At 34.0% G+C, this 19849-nt stretch overlaps 1 protein-coding gene across 2 annotated transcripts in view; it reads right to left on the minus strand.

Moving 5' to 3' along the window:
• ASCC3 (activating signal cointegrator 1 complex subunit 3) overlaps positions 1-19849 on the minus strand; it is a 248206-nt gene that overhangs the window by 126175 nt on the left and 102182 nt on the right. Inside the window, exons 12-13 of one of the 2 annotated variants that reach the window (XM_056487382.1) lie at positions 17827-18003; positions 14517-14588 (exon numbers count right to left, since the gene is read on the minus strand). In XM_056487382.1, coding sequence (XP_056343357.1) covers positions 14517-14588; positions 17827-18003 — 249 coding nt within the window. Of the gene's footprint in view, positions 1-14501; positions 14589-17826; positions 18004-19849 lie in introns of those variants that run through there. The other variant, XM_056487383.1, reaches the window with a different exon arrangement.

Consider the following 19849-nt stretch of genomic DNA (forward strand, 5'->3'; position numbering starts at 1 on the left):
GCTATGTAAGAAAAGAACAACTAATCAAATAGAAGAGAACTACTGTGCAATGCTCACAGTTAAAAGCCCACAAGAATATTACCACTGTTAATAGCAGGACCACGAATACAATATTCAAAAGTCATAAAAACACTAATCAAAATGTTTGAGAGAAATGTTTTTACATTTTTTTGATGCTATTGAGAACGTCAAGAGATCTCAAAAAAAGAATTGGATTATTTACCTAAAAACGACTAAAATATTCCTTTCTGATTACTGCCTGCCATGATAAAGCCTGTGGGCTTTAGAAACTTTGATAGTCAGAGGCAGTCAGTACACATGCTTTAAGAACTGGAATGGCACAGATGGACTGGGACCACATTGCATTTTATGCTCTGAGTTCCCTTTCTCTTCTGTCTATTATACTCAATAAATTGCAATAAAATCATCAAGTACAAACAAGAAAAAGCACATTTCTGCTTTTAGTTACCAGAGGCTTGGTAAAGACTTGATAAAACTTTAGTTATGATTTCTAAAGCTTCTGCCTACATGTATGACAATATCTGCAATCATTCATTCAGAAAGACCTAAGACCTTAGTACACAGACAATAACTAAGAAACAAGAATTGTGTATTATTTTGTCCTTTATCCAGAAGCCTTTCTACAGTTCTTATAGTCACCTAATTTTCAGATATGCAGCACTTTGATATTTATCTGCCACTGCTTTAAAAGTAATAATGCACACCTGAATTCACTGACATTTACGTATTGAACGATCACATATCAACATCTGAAAAAATTTAAAGTGATTGCAAAATTGTTCACAAAAAAAAAAAAAGAACTTCTCAGACAGACAACAATCTCTGTACACCATCACATGTTTCTAAAAAAACCAGTCCCAGCTAAAAATTGCTATATAATACCTTGTTGGATGTTTTTTCCCCAATGAAGTCAGTAAACATTTATCAAATATACTGTAAGGCAACAATACAGTCTTAGGAGGGTTAATTTAGCCTGTCCTAACTGTGTAAGAGAATATTATATTTCAGTGGCAAAATCTCTGTGCATTACATTATGCAAATAAGTTAGGAAAAGTAATTTAGAATAGAGAGAAGCGGTTCCACAGTTACAAGCTGTGTAATTAGATCTGTACTTTGCAGTTCAAAGCCAGCTCTGGTGTATATAGCCCTAGTGCTGAAAGCGTCTGCTGCTGCTCTCCTGAAACCAAAGCTTTTAAATAATAAAAAATACACAAGAAAGGAGAAAGCAAATGTCTGTAGCTAGGTTACCTCCTCAGAATTTTCACAAAGTATAAAACAAATCAAACCTTTTCACCAAAAACTTTGTTTAAAATTCACAGCAGGAACTCTTCGCACTCCCCAAAGAGTTTCATATTCCAGGTTTTAATCTTTATGAAACATATTAGTGCATCACCAAAGCCCAGACAAGTGTGCTATTATTACTAAAAATGTATAATCAGGTACTTGAAATACCTTGAAATACATTTCTTCTGCCTTGGACAGCAAAGATGCTTGGATTAATTTTCACTACTGGAAAATACATATCTCAAACTGATATTCCCTATGATAGCCTTAAAATGGTGCATCACTTTTCTGGGGAAACATGCTGACTCTTATCTTTCCACCTTCTTATTAAAAGTGCTGGTCACTTGAATGCTTGAGTTCAGCAATTCTCTTACTGAACACCTCTCCATGGTGAGAGAAGGTCTAGGTTTTACCATCCACTTTACATGATACCTTTCAAAGAAACTTAGATGAAAGAATGAATTTTTTTAATTCAATGTTGATATTAATTATGTGGTAAAGAAACAAGCGTCCATATTTTAGCCTCAAGACATTGTTTGGCTTCACACAGCTAAATCCTTATAATATGCTCTTTTATGTGGCTCTTCATCTGCGTTTTAGTTCTACTCAAAATCAACAGTTAGGGATATTGATGAACAGATTAATCTGTCCAAACATTTTCTCCTTTAAGGTCAGCACAAAAACTCCTCCAAGTATTTTACATAACTCAATTCCTAATAAGGTTGCAACACTTTTCCCCAAGGACTGCTAATGGCACCTATTTATTTAATGAATGGCATTAAGATGAGTTGGGGGATGTTTATATTGAATACTAGGAAAAGGTTCTTCACCCAGAGGGTGTTTTGGCACTGGAACAGCCTCCCCAGGGAAGTTATCAAAGCACCAAGCCTGAAAGAGTTCAAGAAGAATTTGGACAGTGCTCTCAGACACATGGTGTGATTCTTGAGGCTGTCCTGCAAAGGGCCAGGAGTAAAACTTTGATAATCCTTGTAGTTCTCTTCCAGCTCAAAAGATTCTGTGATTCATAAGCAATAAAAAAATTAGATGGGACTGCATGAGAAATATTCACTAGAGTAGTCAAATTTTAAGTGAATATACATTTCCACATTAAAAAAAAAAATACAGATTGAAATTATAAGGCACGTGTCTTTAAAAAGTAGTAGTATTGCAAATAAACAAATGAGCAAGTGCACATTGCAATAGTAAAAATATCTGCACAATGGAGTTATTACCCCTTAAAACCCAGAATATCAAAATAGAAAGGTAGTTAGGTAAACAGTGATGTTAAATAGGTTTTTAAATTAAATTATATTATATATATGTAAATTATATAAATAAATTAATAAATAAAGCATTTTGAAAAAATCACAGGTTTTGTTTAAACAGGGATGATCAGAAGTAATGTATTTGGGTGAATAAATCAAAATTTAGAGAGTGATTAATGGCAATCTATCAAGAGTTCAAAATATATCACCTTACTTTCTTGATTTGCTGATGAAACGTTAAATATTTATTACTAGTTATTATTTTCTGCTAAAATATTGTATGGTATTGTGCAGCTTTGTTCTTCAGCACAGTTTCCAAAATATTTCTCTTGAATGTAGAGAGATATTTTAATGGTGAGTGTTACTGAAGTTTTTTTTTGCATTTTTGACTTCTCAACCTTGAACAAAAATTCATGTATTCCAATCCACATTGTTTAATTTTATATGACAAGTAAATGCAGTCTGCTTTTAAATTGTTGAGAATTTTTTGTAGAAAAGGAAGGGTAGAAAAAATGTCTCATTAGCACTAGTTTGTAGGCAGCTGAGTAATCTTTCAGTTTTCTGTAGTAAAAGATCTTAGTATACATGCAAATTATATCAATATTTCTTTTTAATACAAGATGTACTAACATTAATTAAAATAATCAGAAAGTAAATTCAAACTATCTTTTGACTTAGCCTGTTCAGCTTCTTCCATTCCCATGGTGTTGTTTAATATATGGAAAGACTTTAATGTGCAAAATACAAAAATCTGCTAAAGCAAAAATAAGAATTCTGTGTTAACCTTTTTAAGTTTTAGTATAGGTCAACTTTTGAAATCTCTTATTTTATTGCTGCTTCTTTAGCTACTAGTTTTGGATAGGTCTTCATGAGTTACCAGATTTGGTGAGAAGAATGAGAAATCACATTTATACACTTCTAGGCTATCAGTTAGATCTGGTAATCTAAGATATCCAGATTTAGCATCATTTTTTATCAAGAGCCATAGTGAGCTGTGTGTGTTGTTTTCATGTATATTTTGGATGTATTATGCTTTTTGCCTTGTTCCCTCCATTAGAACCTTGAATTCCAGCATCTCATGGTCGCTGTGGCCAGAACACTTTGCAGCATTCAGAGCCCCAACCTGTTTTTCCTTTTTTGTAAGTACAAGGTACAGCACAGCATCAACCTTCATCAGCTCCTCAGTCATCTGTGCTGGGAAACTGCCATCAATGCACTCCAGAAAACTTACTGGATTGTTTTTGCTCTGCTGTGCTGTCTCTCCAGCAGATATTGTGGTGGCAAAGTCTCCCTGGAAGACCAGGGACTACAAACTTGAGGCTTCTTGTAGTTGTCTGAAGAAGGCCTCATTTACTTTATTCCTTATCAGTGTCTGGAGCAAAATCCCATGACAACATTGCTTATGTGCATCTACTGGCTAATCCTCCTCCTGCACTCTCAGCTGGCTCATCCCTAGGCAGAGCTCTAGGTATCCTTGCTGTGCTCTTACATGCAAGCAAGTTTCTTGCTGCCCTAGCCTTGACCTTGCTCAAGATTCTGTTTCCACCCATTGCAGCACTCAGGCATGTGAGGAAGCACATCACATCTCTGATCTCAACACCATCTTAGCTCAGCAATTAGGGATGCAGATCCCTAATTTCTCCCTTTCATTCCATATGCTGCATGTACACAGGCACTTGAGAGAGGCACTCAGCTATGTCCATGAAAAACATGACACTGTAATGTGACACTGCCACCATATAAAAGTGAAAGGGGTTTGGTGTCATTTCCATTCAAAGCTATGGATAAAACAGTAATGGACTTTAAGTGACACTGAGCCTTTACCACTAAAACAGGGGACTCCCATGACATCAAACCTTTACACTGAAGAACAGTCAGTGTTCACACAGCAGCACTTACGGGAGGGTGCTTCAAGTGAAACTTCATGACTCTGCCTTTATACAACACTTATATATATTTTCCACTAAAGAAAACCTGTTTCAGAACACTTAAAAGGATCTGTGCTATCTTCCATTTATAGCCTTAGCCAAATATATAACAAATTGCAGAGGAAAAATGAATAAAGTGAAAATTAAAGCAGAGGGCGAATTAAAAATAAGACAAACAAACAATACTTTACTGACTTCTACAGGTAGTAGAAATTATTCTGAATTTAAATTGACAGGATAGAAATAGAAATAGCAATACTATTCTTGTATAGAAAATTAAGCAAGAGTAGCTAGTCTATTACTATGCAAATATATGTCATTAGGCAGTTAACAATTGCATTTTTGCAGATGCCAATGGACTTGAATGACAATTATTATTCAAAATTATAAGCAGCTTTTCGCTGTATCTTTTTTTAGAAAAACAAGATGATGCAATAATTTGTTTCAAGCATTTCCCTTTGTCCTGTTTTGACACTAACTATTTTGACTTTGTATAATAAAATGTTTCTATGGTATAATAAACTATATTTTCAACAAATATCAGTATAGATTAAGAGTTGTCATATTCACCATGTCTCTTTTTATGTTTTCAAATCTATCTATACTCACATGTATTAACACTCATAATAAGCAAAAATGACCCAGGAGTCAGTAGGGATAAGCTGATTCTATTCAGGTATAATAAAGAAAAGGAGTATAAAAGATACTGGAGGAATCTTTATATCTATTCCTGTTACTTTTACTTAAGCAAAAAAAGATTAAGAAAGTTGCCATGTCAATCTCTCTATCTTCTGGTTTCAGTAACATAAACCTACTAAACAATTAAAAGAATAGTCATGACTTCTAATTTATTTTTTATTAGTACTGATTAAAATACAGATCTACATCCAGATTTTTGCTCCTAACAGGTTTTCTATATCATCAGAAAAATAAATACCTGCTTTCAAGAGGTGTTTTTAATATGAAACTTAGTAAGTTATGAAGAACTTAAATGTTGAATTTATTGTTGATGGTAGTAAACTGTGCTACAACAAATAGAATCTCCTTCCTTAACCCCACATGCTACATACCAAGTCCTTCTCAAAATATCCCAGCCTAAATAAGAGTATTGTAAATACCTCATAATTAAAAGGCATGCAGTTATCCAAATATGATATACTCTAGAATCACTTTTCAGTAGCCACAAAGAAAGCTCTCAATATCACAGAATTACATAAATGAGAAATTTCATAGTTTGGAAAATGATTATTAAGTATAAAGTCAAAAGGAATTTCCTGATGCATCTTAGTGAAAATTTATTTTCCATCCTCACGGATTCCTCAAAATACCTTATTTTCTACAGCAACCTATATTTCTGTGTATTTCTAATTTAAACCCACCAATGATATTACCATTGTATTCTCAGGTGACACCTATTAGAAGTCTGTGACAGGCATAAGGTCTTAGTGAACAGCAGCTGCCTTGGTAATAATTAACAAATGTTTTGACAAAAATCAGGTACTTTATTTATATAGTTGATAGTATCATAGTAAATTAAGCATGCAGGTCCATTTCTTTCAGAGCTACAGGGCAAGACTTTTCAAAAGCTTTGAACCATGGACAATGCTTAATATATCTTTTGGAATATCATTTAACCTTGTCATTGAATTCTTACTGAAAAATAATGTGGAACTGACAAATCCACAGACTTAACTTCCCACAATCTTCTAGACTGTTAATGGTCTGCAGTGTCACATCTGAAAAACAGCTTTTAACACAGAGCTACTAAAACTTACTACATATGGCTGCAAGACAGGTCAAAGGGCCTTTGCCACACTTGCAAGCAGTAAATTTGCAACTTAGGTCACTTAACAATTAGATCATCTACAAGAGGCTCAGGATGTAACTATCTATTACTTAATTTAAATAAAATTTTAGGCTATGATAAGTTGCTCATCTGGAATTAAATTAGATTTTTTTTAATGTTTCAATTCAAATTCATAATCTCAGAAGATTAACTCTAAATAGTAGCATTTGCTACCTTACACAGCTGTAATTACCAATACTGACAACACTGTGTAGCTGTGCAAGAGTGCAGACATAAACTGAACACCTCATGTACTCATAATGCATGAGAATATATTAAATTGTTGTTTCTGGTCTACATAAATTCATTGTGATGCCTGAGTACATACACAGACAAACTACTATATAAATACAAGCATACATGCAAAAATTAGCATACTGCACACAAACATTTAGAAGTCTCCCTAATTGAAGAATTATGGGGTTTTATACTCCTAACTTGTTATGGCATCCATTTCCAGCAATTTCCTCAGCTGTTCATAAAAATAGCTGATAAGGTATATGTTAAAAGTCAAATTTGAACAGAAAATATAGAGGAAAATAGTACATACATATCATTTGACAATAATATGAAACATCTGGCATAGAACACTTTTGAAGTGCACAGCACATCAACATACTATTTCCAATTAAAGAAAGAGACAAACTTTCATTTATACAGGCATAAGATTATATTAACTATTGTGTTCTTAAAGTTGAACAGGCAGTTATTGTGGAAATGAAGAGAATAAATAAATTATGAAGAGGCAGAACACAAAAATAGTGCACCATCACTAAATTAGTTTGTGATTTTGTTAAAGAAATCACACATAGAAATGAGTCCTAATCATGTAAAAACTGCAAAAGGAAACAATTCAAAACCACAATTCTTCATTTAATCAGCTGACAGAGAAATAACATTTAAAATCATCAGTCATAATTCACTTATCCTTCCAGGTCACTTTACCTTCTGTATTTGTGTATTTTTATTCATATATGCATGCACATATAAATGTGGAATCAATATATACACATATATACGCAAATAAACTACAGCAGATGATGAAAGAGAAACAATCTGTACAGATACAGAGGTACAAAAACACAGGCTGGAATAAACTCTTTAAGTGCTAAAATAAAAATTTAGAAAAAACCCCAATCTAGATGAAGAATACATATTAATAAATTATGTAGCTTCTCAGACTTACTTGTCCAAAGCATGCTATAAGCACTGTTTCACCCAGGAAAAAAATACTAGGACAAGCTTAATTCTCAAGGTACTAAGTCCCAGAGAGACCTCTGAAGAAAACACTGTTTTATTAAATCTTATCTCAAGACATGGCTATAAAAGCATTGTCAACAGCTCCAGTAACTAAGCTTATTAAACTTTTATCTTCATACGGCTTCTGCAGCCAAATAACAGCTGGAAAACTGATAATAAAGAAATTTAATCCATCATTTTTACAGATGAAATTAATACCTGTCAAATTCACTGCTGACAATTTAATATAATAGATTTAAATTAACTACTCTGTTTCTTTTTTAGTTTAAGATAGCTCAGAAAAACAAGATGACACTTCTTAATACTGCAAAGTTCAAGTCAATTATTGTACATAGAGAACAATTACAGACAAGGTGAATTGTGTGCAATATGCATCACAGAGTCAGTTCTGACTATATAAGTTTATGAAGTTTTTTTTTGATCCAAGACAACAAAAATCCTGATTTGAAAGAGTAAAGTATTAAAAATCTGTGAAAATGACACTTAGAAAGTATTCCAAAATTTTTTAGGAATGCATTGCACCTCAAAATTATTTCGAATGAACTACGTGTGGACCAGTAGTATAAGACAACATTTTAATTAAGAACATAAATTATAATTGATAAAGCAATCTTGATCTCCAGAAAACTGCATAGTAACCAATGCATAGACTAACAAAAAATGTTACAACTATACATGACTCAATTCTGCACATTCACTTAATTTTAAAAGATAGAAGGTAAAAGCTTATGACAGGTAAATTAGATGCAGTTGAGACAATATTGCGAAAGCAGTAGAGAGCACAATCCAGCCAAACCTACAAAGTTAGCTCAAATGAGAAGAGTCGAAGCTCAGAAACTAACAATGCACTTGAAAAAGCACTTTCTTCAAAAGGTTAAAAAACCTGAACTGAAATAAGCACAAAAGAGGCAGTTCAAAATAACCACTCACAATGCATCAACAAAAACAGAGGGTTTGTATAAAGCTGCTCATTGCTCCACATTTTTCATCCCAGTAGTGATATTTCTAGCATGTTAATTCAAAAAAGGCCTGTATGTGTTCTCTTGCAGTTATTAGCTTTAGTTAACTGGAGTTGTTGCTAGTTTTGTACAATTACTACTACTGCATTCCCTTTGTGATGTTGTGTTGAGGCTTTACCATACAGCATTTACCATTTACAGCATTTCAAGAATCCAAATTCTTTGCAACAGACAACTTGGCATCTTTGGCCACTAGAAAAGCTGTTCCTTGCATAGTGAAACCACTTCTTCTATAGCCATGATGTATTTATGTACTGACACCTTGAATCATAAACAGCAAGGGCAATGAGAACCACAGAAAGGTGTCAGAACTTCCATAGAACAGCCAGTTTTTGCTATAAACTGAAAACACCAAGCACAGTGAGAAAATGAACTTTTAAGGAATCACAGAATAAGCTGAGTTGGAAGGGACACTCATGGATTGGCAAGTCCAGCTCCTGGAGTTTGCCTGAGTACCAGAGCTGGTGAAAGAAAAGATACTGTCATGTCAGACTTACACAGAAAACTAGCAAAAGCCAGGGGAAAACAGGAATTATTGTCTCTTAAGAAAATGCCAAAGGCACTTCAAGTTAAAAACAGACAAAATGGCAAAGGAGCAAAGTGCATTGGATATGGAACCAGGACTGAAACTTAGATACTTGTGACTGAGGATGAGTAAAAGTATTGAAAGTCAGCAAAAAAAGCCATAGAGGAAAATAAGGTATGGAGAAAAAATGTAAGAGACCTGCTGAAACAACACCAAGGGCAATGAAAACACAGGACTTCTTTTGAAGGTTTAATAATATCAAAGAGAATCACTTATAAGAAAAAAAGAACAAGAAAATGGAGAAACAAGAGAGGTGTGTAGTCTGAGGAGAGTGGAGAAAGAAGAGTTTCAGCAACAGCAATAACTCTTCTAATTTATAATACAAGACATTTATGGGATTTTTTGCTTAAGTGAATTTCAGATAAAAAAAAAAAAGCAAGAAGACAAGATAGCAAAGAGTATGGTTCTGACAAACTCATAACAGCAAAAATTCAAGAGGTGGTGGGGACAATGGGAGAGATGTGAGATCATCTCCTGGTAACCAAGCTAATGAGATAGACCAGCAAAAGGTCAGTAACAGCAGGAGATATAATGGATGTGAATTTAGGAGTCAGAGTGAAAAACAGTTAACTCCCTAGGATACTAACTTAAACAACTGAACCTTGACAAAGAGAGCACCAGTTCAATATATTAGATAAAGGAATTTAACATGAAATCAAAATTTACACATGATGTATTTCAGAGGAATAACCAAAACTTTAAATATACTTCTTAAATATATTTCTCACAACTCCTAAAAATACTGTTATGTCTCAAATCATAACATGACAAGGGTTTCATGTTTATGTCATAAATTGTTAAGATATATACATTACGATACGCATTATCCTAAACTGGTTATTGGAAGGAAAAGATTACAAGAGGAAGAATGGTGAGGAGGATGGCAGATTTGCTCAAGTGACCTTGCAGCTGGGATTAACAACACCTGGAGATAACCAGTAGGGGAAATCCCATATAATATGTCTGCTGCTGTTTATCCTCTGCCTGTTTTGAGAAGTAGAATATCTGTGTTGAGATAATGTGGGTGCTCACAGAGACTTGGAGGCACTCTCATGGACAAGCCTGAGATTGCTGACCTGAGGGAGAGATCAAAGCCCAGAAACAATAAAAAGCACAGCAAGACCTCAGCACGGTGGTACAATACGAGGGCCCCTGGTAAATGGCTGCGAACAGCAGCCTCACTGCCCATCAGGATGGGGAGCCTGGCAGTGCCTGCCCTGCCCCTCACGTGTCTCTGCTGCCCAGCTGCAGCTTCAGGGTCCTCCAGTAAGTGAGGTAATGAAAAAAATTAACTCTCTGCATTTCAGCCTGGGTTTGTGGTTGTTCTGGCCACCTGCCTGTGTCAACACACACCTGTAATGTTTCAGTTTATTATAAAAATGATACTGACATATGCAGTCTTCAGTCACTGGCTTTGCTGATCTTGTGAAATTCTCCACAGGCTGTCTCAGAATGGTGCTGCTTGTACCCCAGAAATTGTTGCCAATAGATGGCCTTCTCAAAGGGCTGTAAAATGTGAAATTTTTTTCAGCTTTGTATCTGAAATTATCCTTTTGGTTGATGGGGCCCACTGCTGGTGACTGTCTGACAAAATACAGCTGTAATAACACTGAGGGAATGATAATTTTCAGTCAGCCTTCACCTAGTCTTCAAGCAGAGAGTATCCCAGAAGAGAAATGTCAGAAAAAAATACTCCACCTGCAACTGAGCATGGTATCATATTTTCTGACAAATGGTGCATGATTTCATCCTTCATTTAAAGAATCTTTGGTTTTTTTAAGAGGTAGAAATAAAACTCTGAAAGTTCAAATTAGTCCAGGAAGATCCACTATCTTTTAGATTATATCAGAACATAGCAAATTCAAAGTATGACTTGAAAAACAAATATTCACCAACTAATATCAAGCAGGAAAACACAAATCCTGGAAAAGAAGATTAACAGCACTAGACGTTCTAACTTAAAGCTGCCTTAGGAGGTAGGATCTGCCAGAGAAAACTTCCAACAGATTTCTACATGGCTAGCAATCCTTCCAAATGAGCACACTGATTTAAAAAGTACTTGGAAACCTTTGGGACATTTTCTGATCTTTAGTCATGACAGGAAATTTCTAAAACAAAATCCCCAGAAAAGTCGGTAGGGCAAGCCATCTATCTAACTTTCTCAAGTGGTAAACAAGAGGAGAATTGTGCTATAAGACAAATGTTATTGTTTCAGTTGCATTTGGTAATTCAAAGTGAAGTCTACAAACGAGATATCTCATTAGTCTGAGCAGATGGATCAAAATTAAAGACTGAATCACCAGTTCTTAATTTCCCAGTAGCCAGGAAGAGCTTGAAGTCTTGCAGGAGATGAATGTTGAAAAATCATCGTAAAAAGCTTCTCTCCATCTGTCAAAACACATGCCTATAGAATGCAACTACTCTTACCAACCTTAGCCTTAAAAATACACATACATCTAATAAAAACACATGGATGTGTAACTGTAGCCAAACCTCACAATGCAACCTACAATATGACAGTGTCACATCAGCATGAATTTCATAGGAATAAATTATTTAGTTCTGCTGTGGCAGAATTCTTTAAGAACGAGTTAACAGAACAGTAGATAAACAATGCTGAATTTAATTCATTAAGGCATTCCAAAGACTCTGGTCAAGAATCTTACAAGAGACAACATAGTGAAAGCTTGATGGCCACAGGAAGATCTACATTAACTCAAGCAACTTTAGTGAGGAAAGTGTTTTTCTCGAGTTCTGGTATTTCTCTCTTGCATTTCAGTATAAAACAGAACAGAGGTTTTAGGCTCTCTGGAGCATTGCTAATGAGATCTATGTCTGTCACACATTATTGCCTGAATAGATAGAAAATCTCAACCACGTCCTGAATGTCATACAGATACATCAGCTATGGAAATTTTTTAAGTATTTGGGGGGGGAAGAGATGAATACATCTTTTTAAGAAATATATTTAGAAGCAATAACAGCTTTGTTTAAAAGCATATGAAGTTTCCACATATATAATGTTAATAAACACAAGTGTTTCAGATAAACAAGCTATGAAAGGTAACAGAGCATGATGATAACAGCCTATGGTGAACGTGGACACAAGGTAATGAGTTTCTAGAAACTTAGAAAATCAAAGGACATTCTCAAAATTGTGCAAAGGCACTGAAGAAAACCTTTCTAGTGTAATATTAATCATATTTGCTCATATTAATCTTTCACTATGAGGCAGGCATCTCAATGCAGATATATCTACATGACCTTTTTCCCCTCACTTTTTAAACATCTGCAGATCTAATGATTAGACAGATCATTTGTCATGGCACACTTATTAAAAGGAAAACTCAAATTTTTCATGTGGTATAGTACTACACATGATAATTAGACAACAAGCTGATGTGCTTGATTCTGCATTGTCAAAACCTGGTACTTGTATATAGTTCATTTCAGGTTATGGTATTTTTTTAAATAAATATCAAGACCAATTTGAATTAAATAGTCTGAAGAAAAGTCCAGTGTATCTGATTGCTATTTAGATGTTCTAAATGAGAGCTCTGCAACACAGCAGAATGAACACTTTCAAACAAAGAACATTTACAACCATATGAATCAAATTAACCAAAGTGTTCTGAAATCAAACCAACATCTCTACAGCAAGGAAACCACACTTCGACTTTGTTCAAAATTATACTTATATGGCTGTGGGTTTGAAATACAATTTTCAAAGAGATCAGCAACAGTGTTCTTTGATGAAACTGTAACATTAAGTAGACTATAGTTCTTCTCTTCACCTCTTAAAAGTGTAGCTCATGCCTTAAAACAAAAGTCTTGCACTCAGCTGCTAGCAAGAACTAAAAACTATTCTCAAGAAAAGTTACAAAAACATCTCCTACTAGAACTGAACAACTTACAGTACCTGAATGTTTTCAAATAATATCATATATGTTTGCAGTCCCTTTTTTCCTCAGTGTAAAGAAAAGAGAGGGGAAGAAAGGTGCAGTAAATATGCCAAAACAGCACACAGACTCCCTGCTGGAAATCCAAGATACATTACTTAGATACTACTGATTTAAAGACTCTACCACTTGCACTTCAGCAAGTGAAAATAAACAAAACCAAAACAAGAAATGAAAGATAAGAAACTAAATGTACTTCAGTGTTAGGAATTTGGCAATGTTTGTGCATAATTGACAATGAGGAGAAAACAAACAAAAGTTTCCTTGGTACTGCTAAAAAAATTTCATTAACAGTCTTCACTCAGGAAAATAACAGTACTTCCATAAATAATCTTCATGAAAGTTTTCTGAACGTAACACAATAACTGATATCAACAAGTGAAGATAAGCTGAAGAATGGAGCTAAAGCAAGGCAGTGGGGGCAGGAGGACTAGGAGGCTGCTGTTGAAGTATTTTTTCCCTTTCTCAAGTCATAAACCAGCTGTTCATCTTTCAAAAAACACAATGATTTTTTTTTGTGTAAAGGAAAAAATATGCAATTCTTAGTGTGACTTTATGGGACAGTTTCCCTCTTTTATATATAAGTTATTTACTGAAAAGCCTCTTCAAGCATCATAGAACACTACTATTTGTTCTTGCTTTGAAGAGGTGCCATACCTGCTTTATGTGCAAAATTCTAACAAAAACAAGACATTGTGTGGGAGTAATTCAGGACCACAATCATAACAGAATGACAAACTATTCAGGCAAATGAGTTAGGCCCATATTCTGAGTTGGGGGAACGTCAGACTTGAGAATTCACCACAGAGACCTCTATTGTAAAGCAAAATGAAGGATTACTTCCTTTAAAAACAAAACAAAACACAAACTCCAGGATATTTCAGATTATTTATGCTGAGCCCTTACACACCTTGTCTTGAATGCTGCATAATTCTCATGTCTCATTTCTAACACAGAAGACTAGAATTTGAAAGATATAGGAAAGGCTAAGAATAATAATTGTTTAATTTTTGGATTTTTTCATCTTTAAGTACCTGTTGTAAGGTCTCTAACATACTGACCTACTTTGCCTTGTAATTTTTTTAAAAAGTGACATAAATACACATTAATGGATATATATGGATAATATACATTAATGGATATATAAAGTACTGGGAATTTTGACCTCTGTTAGAAGCTAACACTCTTTAGCCAGTTTACATCTTCTTGCATGATGTTTCTATGAAGTGTTTGTAGCGTTAGAGGCTACCTCTGAAGCAATACATCATAAAAGAATAATTCTTAATACATCACTGTGATGATTCAACTTCTTTATGCATGTTCTTAATGGAAACTAAAAAATAAATACCTGGTGTCCAGCCATTATTTGCTTTAGCACATTTTCATAACATACTTCATCCATATGATTCAGCTGCTGCACCTGAAAAACAAACATCAGAGTCCATATTAAAATAATCTCTATCTTATAGATTATCTACTCTGTCTCAAGCAATTTAGAGTGATCCATGAAAGATAAATTTGATCATGCAATAAAGTTTACAGTACATAAACTTCCATTCCAACAATAGTGTTTTGTTTTTAAATTTAGAAACAAAACATCAAAATACATAGGTAAAATATGAGTAAGGGCAGTTATTAGAAAATTTATTATGCAACTTTGCTGGTGTTTTTTAATGACCAAATAGAAGTAAGCCAGTTTTTAATTTATCTGTTTCATATTAAGGAGTCTTACTTCTACAAGATATTGAGGAAATATCAATTTAATATATCTTATCTAGAACGAAGACTTTCTATTTGGTATAGAAAAATGGTTTTTACATTGCATACATACATATTTTTTATCTCCAGGAAATTACTGATAGCTTTTTTGCCATAGAGAACAGAGATTATTTCATAGTTGGGTCATGCACGGAGAACATTGTGAGCACCATGTAGAGAATTTCCAATTATAGATAAAATGTTTAAGAAAGAACCCAGTCAAAATAAAGAGTATTCTTCAGCCTACTCTAAAGATTTTTTTTCTATTTCTGTAATGCATTACAATATGAATGGCATGTATATATATACTTGAACACTACTTAGTATTAGGCTTGTGACAAACCAAAATAAATAAATAAAGTTCAATATCATAGCAATCATTCCATTTTTCATTTGTGCATTCATGTCTTATAACCAAATTGTTTTGGCACAAAGAAATGTTCTACAAAAGCAAAGCATTTACATATTTCAAAATGGAAATTTAATACTTGGAGTTACCTAGAACAGACGAAAGTTGAGCAACACAGCTTTAAAACAGCTTTAGAGGGAAGAGAACATTGGTATTTGAAACTGTACAAATATAGTAATAAAAAGATGAGAAAGTATGGGCATGTGTGATAGAGACAAGCACCCAGTCTAATCATTCTTAAAATGAAAGGCTAGCATTTTACCAAATATGTTTTTTCAAATAGTAGCAAGTGAAAATCATTAAGGAGAAACTTACAGGAGCAGTGCATAAAGATACATGGACAGATATATATATATATATGTGCACACATAGTACAAAATTAACTTTAGATATTCTTTGCATTTATACCTAAAGAGAAAAACATAAACTTGTATAAAGAAAAAAGATTGATATTGAAGAAAAATATCTGACATTAACAGACCTTGACTGAAGAAGACAAACCTTAGTCTTGGTGCCATATGCTCCAAGAATTTCAAAACACAGAGTTGTAAGAGCTTTTCTGGATAACTTCTATGCATAATAAATACATCATGCTGTCCTTGTCTTTGAAAGCTTGCCTACAGTTTGCATGTGACTCTGTAAATGGTTAATCAGCTCCAAATTTTGTGTGAGTGTTTTTTGGATGCAGGATTTCAGCAAACTGTGGCAAAGCATTTACCTAAAGTACCTAACATCCTTTATCTCCTTGCAGCTCATCAGTGTGCATAATAACACAGCACTGACTGCACTTGCTAATGCTCTGCAATAACAGCTTTTGATCTTTTGATCCTCTGCTTTCTTACATTGCTTTCCTCCTCTCATGAAGACCACAAGGATGTTGATATTGGCAAAAATTAGGCAGCTTTAGTATTAGTATTATCCTGAATAGAATCCTTTTTCAAAGAGGCTTAATACTTCTATGTTTTGCTTGCTGTGAAGTATTATCTTGATTGTAAAATATATTTTGCTCTGTGAAATTGTTATGGCAATCTTCCGAAAAACAAAATAAGAACTCCTGGCTGTGGTATTACCAAAACAGTCTGCCAGGTATTCACATTTAAGAATAACTATTACCTCCTAATATTTCCTCATCTCCTTATGCTTCTTTAGAAAATTACTGTTTTTTTAATAATTTCAAATTTTATAAGACATTGTTATCTCTGATTTTTTGAATCCAAAATACATTCTAAAGTGAGTATGAAGAAAGGGAGTAGTTTCTCCTTTTTTACTATATAGTGAAAATAAACTAAATATTTGAATCAAGTAGCAATGAAAGATTAATTGAAAGTAACAGCATGTAAGACTGAAGGTATTAAAAGCAATTAATGAAGATTAAAATATACAAATCATGGTAAGCACCATATGGTAAACTATTATGCGTATAGATTTGAAACATCTCCCTACAGCTGTAAGTTCCTCTCCTGCACTGCAGATGCAATGACTGCTTAAATAACCTACCAAGAAAGGCCATGTAAATTTTTACAAAAAACTAAATAATATGCTATGATTGATTAAGCTACAAAATTAACTTTTGATTTAAAATGTCTTGATTTCTAGTAGTTTAAATCAGGGGTGAGCAATATCTTTTGAAAAGTTAAACTACATATATCTTAACTATAAGCTAATGAGATGCATGGGAAATCTATGTAAGGATTTATGTTTACATAAAGTCCTGTATTTAAAGAACTATAATTTATATGTCAGGTGTCACTGCACTAATGATTTTTAATAAGAATATTATACCAAACCATTGTCTTAATGCTTTCCAAAATGAGCAACAGCACAAAAAGTAAAGAAGCTTATTTAGGGATTACTTTAAATACAGTTTCTACCAAATACATATATATGATAATTAATGGCTTAGCATGCTAAGGTTTTCATCAGTAGCTTTAGCATTAATGTATGTCGTGTTAATCTATATCTATCTATTTTGAAGTCTGTACCTATATTTACAACTATATCTATATCACCTATCTATTGAGATATATATATACATATATATATATATATATATATATATATATATATCCAGATTTAAAAAAAAATAGTATTTTTCTTATAGTGTTCCTCATGCATCATTACAGCCAGACAAACTGCTGAAAAACCTGAAATGAAAGAGACAGAAAAATCAGCCGATAACTTGACTCTGCAGTTGAAGGTGATGATTTCTTCTTCATCCAGCAAAATTTAGCAGTGAAGAAGCATCAATGCAAAGCTAAATGACTTTGTATCCAACTGCAACAAGGCCTGCTTACAAGTATGGCAAACTGAAGGAAGAAGATTCTTAAAGCACCTTTAAATTATGCATATCTTTATATAAAAGAAATATGCTTCAGAAAACACCTGTAGTATAATAAACAAGTATCCCATACACATAAATACACAAAGCACAGTAATAACAAACAGCAACCACAAACAGCAACTCTTTCTTTGGCATTCACAATTTTTTTACCTTATTGGTTGTCTTGATCCCTATAAAGGTTTGTCCCAGGGGTACGGGTCGGAAACGGCCATCAAAATAGAATAATCCAATGTAGGGATTGACATGAAGAAATGTAGCTACATCAAGATAATTGGGTAATGTAGCTGAAAGTCCCAAAATCCTAATCATGCTTTGTGTAGATTCAACCTATTAAAAAAATCAGAAAAAAGTAAATTTTCCAAGTGTTGTAAGCCAAGGAATCAAGCACAGAGTTTTAAAACATCCCTTATAAAACATTAATGTGAAAGAAACAGTTAACACTTGCTATAAAAGGTGAACAATACATGTGAGTTAGTGATTATCCTGTATTGAAGAAACCAGCGCATTCTGCAATTCCATCAAATCTTGCTTATTCATCTTTCTATTCTATTGTACTTTTGCCCTCCAAAAGGTTAGCTAGTCATTAGCTGACATGGAGGAACAATAGCAGAAAACTGGCTTTGTTAAGAAGGGATAGTACAATTTCTAGGCAAAACTGTGACACATGATTTGGTGTCTTTTCTTCCTTAGTCCAAATCAGACCACTATTCTGGAAAGAAAAAGGAATCTAATTTGTGCCACTCCTCTGTCTTAGGTTTTTGCTTCCACTACTCTCTTAGAGAATGTATTCTAGTTCTCTGTAACTGGCATTTCCTTCTAATTTCTTATTTTTTAAAAAAAATCTTTAACTCTTCAAATGTTTGGTTTACATGCTTTCCCATTTAATAAGGGACAGAAATGGTGCTTTACAACTAAACACTCTGTTCCACACAAAAGCCTGCATATTATATGTATTTTCAGGTAATTTCCAAAAAGAATGAAGGCACACAGAAGAACTGAATGAAAAAAGAAGGGAAGAATTTTGTCATTTCCTTCTGGAACATTAGGAGTTGTATAGGCTGCCTCACAACTAGCATAATTATTTAAAACTCTGGTTCACAGTAATTTTATTATAAGGCTTTTTAGACACTGTAACTGGAGCCATGATATGATATTCTCATCTAGTCTCAAATGGGTGAATGTCTCAAAATGAGTAAGGCTGGTAAATTCCACCTGGCTAAATCTTATTCAAAAAATAAGGTTTTATTTAGATTTTGATTTACTCTGCTGTTTTGAGTTCAAGTGAAAGGGATGCAATTAAAACAGTTAAATTAGAAATTTTCAAAATAGAAGATTAAAAAGTAAATGGAGAGCATTCTCAAGGAAGACAAAATAACACCACACCATAATCCAGAATAGGATTTGATTTGAAGAATAGGAAGCACACCAAAATATTAAACTAAATCTCAAAAGTAACTATGGCCCCAAACACCAGACACAACAAGCAGACAAACTAAACCATGGCATTTCCTGGTAATAGACATGTCCTGTGGCAAAAATTTGGACACTAAAACTGTGGCTGTAAACAACTAACTGACACAGAAAACCTGCAGACCAATTCTGCACTTGCACATGAGCAATCTTCCAAAGGAAAACCCCATGAACAGTAAAATCTGATATGTAAATGCAAACTGGGAAAAATGAGAGATTCCATTTTCTGAAGTCTTCCATCTACAGGGAACAAAAGCAGTGCCACATCCTTCTGCTCTGACTTCAGTATGTGCAGGGCTGTTTCTCACATTTTTTCCCCTCACAAGTGCTGCAGAGTGTTTTTACCCTTTCTTAAACATGCTTTACCAGAGGTGCCACCACCTCTAGGTGGTCAGAGCCCGCTCTAGTGATCATGTCCAGCTCATTCAGCCACAGCCATCCCCCACCAAGGCCACACTGCAGCCCCCTCAGCCAGCACTGGGCATCTGTGGTGCAAGAGTTTTCATTTACTTAGTGTTTATACACTTTTTATTTAAGCTTGAGCCTGTAAGCACAATTACCACTTGTATCCTGAAAGTTCATAATTGCCTGATAGTAAGTACAGCAATCTTGGAGTGTAACTGAGCTCCCATCTGGAAAACATTACTTGATTTTGCTAAATTCAATAACAATTTTTTTTGCAAATCTCCTAAGAGCCTGAAAG

The sequence above is a fragment of the Oenanthe melanoleuca genome, chromosome 3 (genome assembly GCF_029582105.1).
Source record: "Oenanthe melanoleuca isolate GR-GAL-2019-014 chromosome 3, OMel1.0, whole genome shotgun sequence".
Taxonomy (NCBI): Eukaryota; Metazoa; Chordata; class Aves; order Passeriformes; family Muscicapidae; genus Oenanthe; species Oenanthe melanoleuca.